Source organism: Culex quinquefasciatus, chromosome 1 (assembly GCF_015732765.1).
Source record: "Culex quinquefasciatus strain JHB chromosome 1, VPISU_Cqui_1.0_pri_paternal, whole genome shotgun sequence".
Lineage (NCBI taxonomy): Eukaryota > Metazoa > Arthropoda > Insecta > Diptera > Culicidae > Culex > Culex quinquefasciatus.
The window spans coordinates 13,881,575-13,894,696 of record NC_051861.1 but is presented as its reverse complement, the minus strand read 5'-3'; the positions used below and the strand labels follow the sequence as shown (position 1 = coordinate 13,894,696).

The following is a 13,122-nucleotide window of genomic DNA, read 5'->3' as shown; positions in this document are numbered from 1 at the left end:
TCGAGACGAGATTTGTCTGATCACGCCTTCCGTCGGACGGGGAAGTAAATGTTGGCCCCGGTCTAACTTAGAGGGTAGGTCGTTAGCTCAATCCAGAAGTCGTTTCCCTGGGTCCTATCTCGATGGAGTCGCTGGTCAGCAGTTGGACTCACAATCCAAAGATCATCAGTTCGAATCTCGGGATAGATGGAAGCTTGGATGTAAAAAGAGGTTTGCAATTGCCTCAACAATCAAGCCTTCGAACACCTAGTTTCGAGTAGGAATCTCACAATCGAGAACGCCAAGGCAATGCTGTTGAGCGAGCAATTTGATTTGAATTGATTTAGGAAAAATGTGATTTTACTAAAACATTTTTTCAAGTACTGCAAAAATTGATTCTGGAATATTTCTGAACATTTTCCATCAATAAATAGTATAGGTCATCGCTTTGAATTTTGATAAATTGGATAAATACTTGGATAATATTTGAGTTTCTTTGAAAAAAGAGATTTATCTCAATATTTTGCCCAGAATAAATATTTTTATATACTAAAATATTTTTCAAAGTACTACAAATTAATACTGCAATAATTCTAAACATTCTCCATCGATAAAAAGTATAGGTCATCGCTTTGAATTTTGTAATACTGGCGAAATACTTGGAATACATTTGAGTTTCTTTGAAAAAAATAGATTTTTCTCAATACTTAGCCCAAAATAAATATTTTATGTACTAAAATATTTTTCAAAGTACTACAAATTGATTCTAGAATATTTCTGAACATTTTCCATCCATAAAAAGTATAGGTCATTGCTTTGAATTTTGAGATATTGGCGAAATACTTGGAATATATTTGAGTTTCTTTGAAAAAAATAGATTTTTCTCAATATTTTGCCCAAAATAAATATTTTTATGTACTCAAATATTTTTTAAAGTACTACAAATTGATTCTAGAATATTTCTGAACACTTTCCATCCATAAAAAGTATAGGTCATCGCTTTGAATTTTGAGATATTGGCGAAATACTTGGAATATATTTGAGTTTCTTTGAAAAAAAAAAAGATTTTTCTCAATATTTAGCCCAAAATAAATATTTTATGTACTAAAATATTTTTTAAAGTACTATAAATTGATTCTAGAATATTTCTGAACATTTTCCATCCATAAAAAGTATAGGTCATCGCTTTGAATTTTGAGATATTGGCGAAATACTTGAAATATATTTGAGTTTCTTTGAAAAAAATAGATTTTTCTCAATATTTAGCCCAAAATAAATATTTTTATGTACTCAAATATTTTTTAAAGTACTACAAATTGATTCTAGAATATTTCTGAACATTTTCCATCCATAAAAAGTATAGGTCATCGCTTTGAATTTTGAGATATTGGCGAAATACTTGGAATATATTTGAGTTTCTTTGAAAAAAATAGATTTTTCTCAATATTTTGCCCAAAATAAATATTTTTATGTACTCAAATATTTTTTAAAGTACTACAAATTGATTCTAGAATATTTCTGAACATTTTCCATCCATAAAAAGTATAGGTCATCGCTTTGAATTTTGAGATATTGGCGAAATACTTGGAATATATTTGAGTTTCTTTGAAAAAAATAGATTTTTCTCAATATTTAGCCCAAAATAAATATTTTATGTACTAAAATATTTTTTAAAGTACTATAAATTGATTCTAGAATATTTCTGAACATTTTCCATCCATAAAAAGTATAGGTCATCGCTTTGAATTTTGAGATATTGGCGAAATACTTGGAATATATTTGAGTTTCTTTGAAAAAAATAGATTTTTCTCAATATTTTGCCCAAAATAAATATTTTTATGTACTCAAATATTTTTTAAAGTACTACAAATTGATTCTAGGATATTTCTGAACATTCTCCATCGATAAAAGTATAGGTCATCGCTTTGAATTTCGAGATTTTGCCTTCCAAAAAACCAGCTTTTTCAATATTTTCAAAATATGGTGATGGCGCGCTATAGTTTTTACTAAAAACGGCAATATAATTTGGTCAAAAATTATAACAATGTTCTAGACATATGTTGCCCACATCCCAACGAACATTTTGGTGTATAAAAAAGTATAGGTCATCGCGATAAATTTTGAAATACCCCAGAATTTTTAAAAACTATTTTACTAAAAAGCACCGATGGAGAAGAAAAACTCACTTTTTTTGAAAAATGAACCCGTAGTTAGAAAGCTGAGAAAATTCTCTAAATCGTGATGTGTTTGGATTTTTTAAAACGATAATATAACAAATATGAAAAATGATAAACCACGCGCGCGCGAGTCACGAGACGGGGGCCTTAAGTTATCAAATTATTAAATTATTAAATTATTAAATTATTAAATTATTAAATTATTAAATTATTAAATTATTAATTTATTAAATTATTAAATTATTAAATAACTAATTATTAAATTATTAAATTATTAAATTATTAAATTATTAAATTATTAAATTATTAAATTATTAAATTATTAAATAATTAAATTATTAAATTATTAAATTATTAAATTATTAAATTATTAAATTATTAAATTATTAAATTATTAAATTATTAAATTATTAAATTATTAAATTATTAAATTATTAAATTATTAAATTATTAAATTAATTATTTATTAAATTATTAAATTATTAAATTATTAAATTAATTATTTATTAAATTATTAAATTATTAAATTATTAAATTATTAAATTATTAAATTATTAAATTATTAAATTATTAAATTATTAAATTATTAAATTATTAAATTATTAAATTATTAAATTATTAAATTATTAAATTATTAAATTATTAAATTATTAAATTATTAAATTATTAAATTAATAAATTATTAAATTATTAAATTATTAAATTATTAAATTATTAAATTAATAAATTATTAAATTATTAAATTATTAAATTATTAAATTATTAAATTATTAAATTATTAAATTATTAAATTATTAAATTATTAAATTATTAAATTATTAAATTATTAAATTATTAAATTATTAAATTATTAAATTATTAAATTATTAAATTATTAAATTATTAAATTATTAAATTATTAAATTATTAAATTATTAAATTATTAAATTATTAAATTATTAAATTATTAAATTATTAAATTATTAAATTATTAAATTATTAAATTATTAAATTATTAAATTATTAAATTATTAAATTATTAAATTATTAAATTATTAAATTATTAAATTATTAAATTATTAAATTATTAAATTATTAAATTAATACATTACTAAATTATTAAATTATTAAATTATTATTATAATTATTAAATTATTAAATTATTAAATTGTTAAGTTATTAAATTATTAAATTATTAAATTATTAAAGTATTAAATTATTAAATTATTTAATTATTTAATTATTAAATTATTAAATTATTAAATTATTAAATTATTAAATTATTAAGTTATTAAATTATTAAATTATTAAATTATTGAATTTTTCAATTATTTTTTTTGCCAGTTTTTTAGTTCGGATCATTTTTGGAGTCATATTTAAGTTTAGAGAAATTTAGAGAAGAAAATAATAGAAATTTCGTGTTTCGATTTTCCAGAGTAAAGTTTTGGCGATAATTATCAAGTACTAAATTCCTGGATTTTATTATTTGATGATTTATTTTATGGTTTTACATTTTTTAAATTTTTGAATTTAAAAGTTTGTTTTTAAAGCAACGATATTTAAAGTGTTGCAAAAAATGCTAATATTGTTTCAGAAATGGCAAAAAAGGTTCCATTTGATACAGGTGGGATATGAATCCACAACTGATCAACGGTACTGATCACAATGCCTTCTGTATTATTCTTTTTTCGTTTAAAATTTCATTCATTATGTTACTCTCTTCTATGTTTGTCGCGATTTTTTTTATATGGCGCGGATTTCGTGCGGATTGGGTTTTGAGGTCGGCGCGGATCTGGCGCGGATTTTTTCTCGACTTTTCCGTAACAACCCTGTATTTTTGTCCAGACAAACATTTAATTTTTTGCCAGATAGTTTACTAAAAAAATCATCGTTCAAAATCTGAATACTTTGACCAAATACACTCAAAGTTAAAGAACGAGGGGATAGTCCTCACGAAAAGAAAGAAACGTGAGGAAAGTACTATTTTACGAGAGTATAGTCCTCTTGCGTGTTCATTCGTTCATTGGACAGTTTATCCTATTGAGTAGATTATATGGACAAATGACCGCCACTTAGTTACCGAACCATGGTGGCCCATACGGCAAAGGCACGGTTCAATATGTCGAAGGTCTTGGGTTCGAGTCTCGGTACCATCACTTTTTTTTTTTTTTAATAGATGAACTTTTTTTGAAGATGAAGCCATGAGTAAAGTACTCTCGGTAATTTCGGGTGTTTTCCTCTCAGTCCGCACACAGTACCATTTTACTACCGATTCGTGCTCTTTATCCTCTCGTATGCCGTCCAGTTCTGGGTGTAGGAGTTTTTGAAATACAAAAAATACAAAACAACTGTGAATCTTTCCAACCGGATTACCACCTGCCATCAATCTAACCAGCGAAACTACGTAGAGATATCAAGCTTCTGTCGTACTGTTCGGTACAACTCAATTGAAAAAAAAAAAAAAAAAACACACACACACACACTTCACACGTGGTTCCACCGCGGATTTCCCAACAAATGAGGAGGCAGCAAGTGCTGCTTTCCCGCCGGGTTTTATATCGGGTTTCAGGGCTAACCAACTCACTCGACCCAGCCACCGCCATCATGTGTAAATTGTAAACCAACTCATTCGATGGTTTGTGTGTGTGTGTGTGTGAGTGTTTGTGGGAAATGGTTGGTTTCAGTAATTGGTCGGGAATCGTTTTATAGCCCCATTAATTGGTGTCGCCGATTTATGGCTGGTTGGTTGTTTCAAACTTGTGAAGAGATTATGCTGTTTAGTAGAAGTGCTTGCAAGAAGTTGTGTAAAGCTTGCGTATTTAAGAACACTCGATCACTCAATAAAAGCTGAACCAACAAATGTGTTTGAACAGCATCAATTCTTCACCGTAGTGTGTGTCAACAAACTTGTAACATTTATTGAACCCATGTCTACAACAGGTTTATGGTGTTTATTTGAGCAGGTGGGTTCCCCTCTTGGAAATGAGTTTTTATCAGCTCCTCGTACGGAGAGAAATCGTTCCGGGAAATGTCTCGTCATGATACCCACAGCCTCGGACAGCAGGGAAAACGAAATCCATTTTTGTGTTGTGTCTGCCTTTGCGCGCAGCTTTGGCCCAGTTTCGTCAGCTGGTCCCAAATGTGACGGAAAATTGTCGGCCAGAAGATGCCGGCTCGTAAAAGGCTCGTTTTATGGCTTTTGTGACGACAGCGGCTCGTAAAAGTGGCGAATTATGACCACCATGGTCGAGTCAGGATCCTCAAGCTGAGGGAGGACACACGCAAATTAACCTCGTCATTCGTTTCAAGAAGAGACTCCCCAAAGGAATCCATCTCGAGGAAATTAATCTGGAAAATCGACCGCGAAATTTGTTACTAATCTGATTATTGTTTTCTGCTTTCTTTTCAGACTATGTCTACGTGGAGACATCGTCGACGACCCCGTTCCAGATCCGGCGGATCGAGGAGCTCAACAAGACCCCCAGCGGGAACGTCGAGGCGAAGATGATGTGCTTCTACCGGAGGCGCGATCTGCCCACACCGCTCGTGCAATTAGCTGATAAGCATCAAAGTAAGTATAGCTATACGGTCAAGCTTGTTGAAGTCAAATACATTTTTAGCGTCCATCTCCAAAACAGTTTCGAAAAGTATTACATTTCTATGCAAGTGCTAAAAAGTTGAACTTTTCAGTACTGAAATAGTTGGCAATAAAAAAAGTGACCGTTTTGTTATTCGAGATTCTTTGTCGCAGACCGCAAAACGATCTGAGTTAACCCTGACGAGTTATTAGCCAATGAGCAACTCTCTACAAAATCGGCCGATTTCGACCATTTTTATTATTTGTATTTTTTATTTGACTCAAACTTTGTGGGGGCCTTCCCTATGACCAAATAAGCTATTTTGTGTCATTGGTTCACCCATACAAGTATCCATACAATTTTGGCTGCTGTCCATACAAAAATGGTATGTAAATATTCAAACAGCTGTAACTTTTGAGTGAATTTTCTGATCAATTTGGTGTCTTCGGCAAAGTTGTAGGTATTGTTGAGGACTTTTGAGGAAAAAATAGGTACACGGAAAAAAATGCAGATTTTTTTATCAACATTTTTTTACTAAAACTCAATTTCCCAAAATACGTATTTTTTGATTTTCGAGATTTTGATATGTTTTAGGGGACAAAAATCCGCAACTTTTGAGCCATAGAGAAACATGGTCCAAAAAATCTGCCGCCAAGTTATGATTTTTTTTTTTGAAAAAATAGTGATTTTTGGAAAAAATTGAGGTTTCATGCAAAAACAAGTTTGACATTACTTTTTAATGCAAAATTGAATTTGCAATCGAAAAATACTTTACAGATTTTTTGATAAAGGGCTCCGTTTTCAAGATATAGCCACCGAAAGTTTGATTTTAGCGAAATCTTTACAGTTTTTCAATTTTAAAAAATAGTGACCATGAGTGACCATTTCTAAAAATATTTTTTTTGAAAAGTTCAGAAAATTTGCTATACAATTGTTGATTTTTGTCCCCTAAAACATATCAAAAAATCTCGAAAATCAAAAAAATACGTATTTTGGGAAATTGAGTTTTAGTGAAAAAAAGTCGATAAAAAAATCTGCAAAAAAAATTTTCCGTGTACCTATTTTTTTCTCAAAAGTCCTCAACAATACCTACAACTTTGCCGAAGACACCAAATTGATCAGAAAATTCACTCAAAAGTTACAGCTGTTTGAATATTTACATACCATTTTTGTATGGACAGCTGCCAAAATTGTATGGAGACTTGTATGGGTGAACCAATGACACAAAATAGTATATTTGGTCATAGGGAAGGCCTCCACAAAGTTTGAGCCAAATCAAAAAATACAAATAAAATCCATTTCCGGTTTTTTTTAGAGAATTGCTCCAATTAAAAAAAAGTTTTTGAATGAACAGATTTTTTTTCATCAACCTTAACGATCCATAGCGACTCCTGAACCTGAACCAATTTTGCTTACAATTTTACACAGTTAATTATTTTTACCTAAGGAATCGACTCTTGGGGTATCCCTGATGTTGATTTTTTTTATTGTCACCCTAATGCACAGTGGTCCAGATCGCAACAATAAGTGGAACATGGATCTTCAAAAAAAAAGTGATCTTCTGGAGTTTTGGTGTCTGGCTAGAGGTGGGCAAAATCGCTCTTTTTTAGGAGCCGCTCATTTTCTTTCACTCATTAAAAAGAACCGCTCTTTTTAAAATATAGATGAAAAGGATATTTTTAAGAATGGTGTGATTTTTAAAATTTTTTCACAGTGGAATTATTTAAATTAACGAGAAGTACCCTTTAAAACCATAGGTCTTGGTGATCTCTATGTCAACTTTTCTTCTTGAACCTTTGAACGTTTGAAATTTTATTAAGAGAAAATATTCTGTTTACTCTTTTCTACATTTAGATTTGATCGCTAAAGTCTATAAATGCTGATGTTTATTCGAGGATTTATTTTTTTTTCTAACTTTCGAAGCTATTTAGTAGATTTTTGATAATAATTTACAAGTTAAGCAATTTGAAATGCTCAAATTTGCATTCGGATAATACTTTAATATTTGATGAATACAAAAAAAGTTTCTTCATTTAGTTTATAAAAATTATTTAATTTTGGAATTTTGAAAAACAGTAGGAAACTGAAAATAGAAGTTTGAAAACTAATCAAAAATTGACATCAAAGCTATTGAGAGTCTTTCAATATATATTGATAAGAAAGTTGCTAAGACTCTCCAATGAAATATGACGATTCAGCTCTGAAAATGTCGGGAAATAGCCCCTCATTAACATGTTGTTTTTATCCTAAAGTACTTGGAAAAGTACACTAAAGGACAATTTTGGGATTATTATTTTATTAACATTGAAATATTTGAAATTGGATTTTCAATTCTCAAATTTAACACTACAATTTGTTAGAAATTCAATAAAGCATGAGCATGAGAGACCACCCCGTTGCTGAACAGGACCGTAATATCCTATCAACACAACCGGTCATACGCTTCAACGATCAAATGATGTTTCCCTTATCAACAGCATGCATGAATGCGCTGAAAAGATAAAACATCACGATCATCAAAACCAGAGCCGTTGCTAATAGGAAACAGTCGTTGGTCACCAACGGCGTCCGCCATGTCAGTTTGTAGATCTCGAGGGGATGGGACGGGAATGTTAGTTAGCACAGGCTGCTACCAAGGGTGGGAATTTGTTAGAAATTCAATAAATTATAATTATACAGGTTTAAAAATTATTCCATTTGGAACGGTTCTTTCTAAAGACCGGAGTCAAAAGAACCGCGGTTCATTTTTTTTTTTTGCGAGCCATGGTTCGTTCGCTCTTTTTAAATAATCAGCTCTTTGAGCGGCTCGCTCTTTTTTTGCCCACCTCTAGTGTCGGCAGAAGAGTTAGGGTCTACTTTTGGCTTGATTGAAAATTAGGGTGGTTCACTATTAGGAGATTTAGAAAATATAACATTCCATGAATATTTTTGAGAGTTCTTTATTCTCTTCTAGACAGTTGTCTTTGCCGAAGACATTTTAAATCGCACGCTTCTTGACAAAATTTTCGATTTTTTTTTTCAAAAATTATATTTTTGCAATTCCGTTGTGAAACTAGTTACTTTTCCTGTCATTCTTGAACGACGAAATAGCCTACTTTGCTGTACCAAAAATAACAGAATCGAATAGCAACACTTTTCAGCACTTGTTTCGAAAAGTAACACTTTTCAATTTTTTTTTGATTTAAACGATTTATTGACAAAATACATGAAAATTTGACATAAAATTTCACTCAGTGTGTGTTTTTTGGAATTGCAAAAAATGTTGTATGGAACTCGTTGCAAAACTTGATTTTTTCAGCACTCTTCGTATTTATCCAACTCGGTGAACCTCGTTGGATAAATGTACGACTCGTGCAGAAAAAATCCTCTTTTTGCAACTTGTTGCATAAACTACTATTTTTGATTAAATTATAACTCCAATTTTAAAACTCTTTTTATTCCAAGGTTCTTTCCACCCCGGAAACAAAATATAAGTGGACTAAAAAAATAGAGTTTTTTTTATCAGTAAGGCCGTTGCAAAAAAAAAAAAAAATAAAAAAATAATAAAAATTGAAATTACAAGCCTAGGTTTCAACATATGGATGAAAAAAGGTTTTTTAAAATGCATTTTACAGAAGTACAGTTGCTTTCTAATCATTAGTTTTAAAAATATTGAGGTATTGACGGATTTTTTTTTTCACGAAAAAAGACCTTTTCGTGAGACTGTACATTGGTATTTCATGAAAATTTAAAATGTTTTCAAAGTAATTCAAACATGCTAAATATGATTATAAACGCGGGAAAATGCATTTTAATCGGTTTTCAGTTGATTAAACTTTAATTTTCATTAAAATTTTGAAGTTTTTCGAAAAAAATATTTTTTGCCCCCTTATTATTCGGCCTAAATAATCAATTGACAATTCCGTATTTATTATAACCTAATAGAGTTTTGGAGTTCCTTTCAACTATTGTATATTCTAACAATGGATTTGGCAAAAGAAGGAAAAATTAAAAAAAAACCTTCTAGATTTGCTAAGGAAAAGGATAGAAACAGAAAAGCTTAAAACTAAATCACAGTATGTGTTGTCTATTGACGTCGAAAAACTTCGCTGCGCAAGACAGCTTATCCGTTGTAGATGTACTTCATCATCAGCTCACTGAGAGCTTGGAATTGTTCTGCCTTGCCTGCCACGAAAGCGCGTGAGCATCTCTCCAGCAAGGGCGAAAAACTCGGGAAGCGTGAAGAGATCATCACCGGTAACATCAGCTGCAGCGTTCGAGCTCGAAGTCTTCGGATATACTTTTTCCGCGCCGCACAGCCACGGAAACTCGCCGTGTGGTTTCCACCACAGTTCGCGCACTTGACGCGCGCTTTGTGGTGCTGGGCGATTTCCCCCAGCTGGTCTGAGGTTTAATTTTTTCAAAAATTAATTATTGCATTCGATTTGTTGGCCAATTTTCAAAATTTGCTGTTCAACAGAGCAAAGATAATGGCAAAACATGAATTGGGTAAGGATTGAGAAAAAGTCACGCGTTGCAACGTCACGCTACATGTTCCCCTCCCAAAAATTTAATTTTCGCTTATAGCCGAAATACTGGAAAAGATATGTCAAAGCGTTGCAACGTCACGGTGGAATGTGTCATATATCGTTGTTTATTTTACCTAAAAACATTATAAATGTGCGCCAAGAATTTAAGATCTCCAAAAGCGAACAAACCTAATTTCGGAAGGTTCATCTCCATCTATTACCGGCGCGCGGGTTGGTGCACTCGCAGCAGAGTAGTGTGGTACCCTATACTTTGGCAAGTCCGGGTAGATACCCCCGGCGGCCAATATCCCGAAAACCATCGCCGTCGTCGTCGTCATCCTTAGCGGTGGTGGTTCGTGTTCCGTCCTTAGAGGAAGAAGAAGAAGAAAAAAGAAAAAAAAATATGTGAAGGAAACAAATTCTAGTAGAGGAGTATTGGCGGAGAGAGAGGAGGGGAATGGGGGAAAGAGGATGCTGTGTTTGTAAACTTTTCCGCGCTACAACGCTTCTTCCTTTTGCTCTCTAGTCCTTTTTAGCTCCGAAAAAGGCACCGGGTACAGCTTCTTTGCTCAGGATCAACAGCAGAGTGGGCGTAGGTGGTGGCGTGGGTGGTAGAACGGAACGAAACGGACGGGTAGTGAATTGCACTCGCAGGGTTATAGATTAAAGAGAGAGAGAGCGAGGTTAGTGAGGGGGGTGGAGGGGGAAAATGAAGGGACGGAAGAATGATGAGGAAAACGGAAAAGTGTATACACCCGAGAAAATAGGAATGGGTGGGGGGTCGGGGTAGGGGGTTGGGAAGGTTGGATTTTTCCTACGCTTTCCTCCTAGAGAATGGGTGGAGGTGGCTTTCTCTTTGATGGAAAAGGCAGGCAGGCAAGCACCTCCGAATACGGGACGCGCGACCGGCTGCTTTTGGGCTGCTCTCTGTGATTGCAAAAAAAATCAAAAAAAAAAAAAACACTGATAAAACTATTGTTTTTATTTTTAAACAAAAAAAATTCACGTTGTTATTAAAAAAAAAAAAGTTTTTTTTTTCAAATGATTTTTCGTATATTTTTTGACTGTGTATCTTAACCTGGGTGGACTCGTTCGTGATGGGAGGTGGGAGGTGGTTTTTGTATTAAATATAAATATATTAAAATACAAGTTTTTCGGTGGCCTGGGAAACTCGATATCAGGGTGGTGGTGACACTGGTTGGGGTTGCCCAGATGGAGGGAGAGACTAGGGAGGGGACAAATGCTTTTCCTCGCATCGACCGAATGCCGGTGGTCTGCTTGTGTATGTGGAAATTGGTGTTTCGGTATGGGGATAAAATACTACAGATCTTCTTGGATCCTTTCTCCGTTCCCTTATCCTTTCAATGTTGGTGGTCGTAATTTCGGTTATTTTTTCAGGTTTTTTTTTTGTTATCAGAGGTAGATGAACTTTTTTTTCCAATAGTGGTAAAAGACGAAAGGCTGTGCTTTGATCATTTTTGAAGAACTCACTTGTTCCAAACAAAATATCATGTTTCGTATCATAACCATAACAAATCAATTTGCGAACACTTCTGAGACTATTTCGGTCCGTTTACACAGTAAAAAATAATGTAAATTTGGAAGCTGTAATTTTGGAACGTTTAATATTACCTTTTTTATGATGTAATTTTACCTCAATTTAGACTGAAAAAGTGACATTACACCAGAAAAGTGGTAAAATTACACTTTTACAGAGGTAAAATTACACATTTTTTCTGACAGATGTTATATTACCATGATTTTTTTTTCTGTGTAGTTCGAATCATCGAACAGCAGAAATTTTTCAAGTGATGTACTACCTTACTCGGTTAACACCCCACAAGAGCTTGTAGATTTATTCCAGGTCGAAACGTTGCAGAAAAACTGGATTCCGAGTCGGTATATTCGCTGTCATGGAATTCTCGTCGGTGAGTAGAGTTGGAGTTTAAAACGCGAATTACATGCAGTGAAAATCATTGTGTGCAAGTCTTACAGAGCTCGTCAAGTTACGCTAGAGCGTTCTGTAGACCTTCTCCTTCGGGGAAAACACATAGAACAAACAGATCGTCCCAAAGAGATTCGAGTTGTGTTTGAGTAATCAACACTAGAATGCGATTGGCGATCGACAGTAGCTTCTTCACTTTGCGAGTAACCCCTTGGTTGAAGTCCTCAACCGGTGTCCTCGGCATCGACGGTAGATTCCTTCAAAGAACATAAGGTTCCTGCCTGCCGAGAGGGCACCTACAACAAAGACCCTTGAACCGAAAGAAAAACCCGTAACACTCAGCTGGCTTGGCCAGCTGGAGGGCTGTTCGGCTCTTAGAATCGGAGAGATTGCGCAAGCTTTGCCTTCCGATTAGAACGACCGAATACAATATCATAAAGGGACTTCAACCAGGGCGTTACTCCTACCAACCTGCCAAGTCAAGTCGCGTGTTCAAGACAGCATGGTTCTGCGAGCCCCAGGAACTCGTGCTTAGAGGGACACGTACAGCAACCAACAAATATGGTTTGGGTGGCCTTGTTTAGAAAGCCAGAATCGGCGAAGATCCACGCGATTCTGGTGAATTTGGCAAGGTACAGTGCGCCGCGCCGCGAAAATCCCATCAACAAGTCCTTGAACTTTGATCAAATTCTTGCGCTCCGTTGCCTCCCAACAGCACAGTGTAGAAGATGGGAAAAGTCGAAAGTTTTCATCTCCAGAACCGTGGCTCCGAGACGCGGCAGCGGAGCTTTCACGCGACACAATTCCGAGAATCTCGCTGCAACCAGGGAAGGGGTTAGGGTAGATTGGTAATTCTGGACCGGGTCTACCAACAGAAGCGCCCAAGGATCGACGATTGCCAAACCACCCCAGAACAAGATTGGGAAGCATGCTTGAAAAGTGAAATAAATATTGGA

General features: G+C 33.2%; 1 protein-coding gene across 6 annotated transcripts in view; it reads left to right on the top strand.

Moving 5' to 3' along the window:
* Positions 1-13,122, top strand: part of LOC6037413 (metastasis-associated protein MTA1) — a 121,324-nt gene that overhangs the window by 45,572 nt on the left and 62,630 nt on the right. For all 6 annotated transcript variants that reach the window (XM_038249349.1, XM_038249374.1, XM_038249371.1 and 3 more), the window contains exon 3: positions 5,545-5,706. In XM_038249349.1, the coding sequence (XP_038105277.1) occupies positions 5,545-5,706 (162 nt within the window). The remainder of the gene's footprint in view (positions 1-5,544; positions 5,707-13,122) is intronic.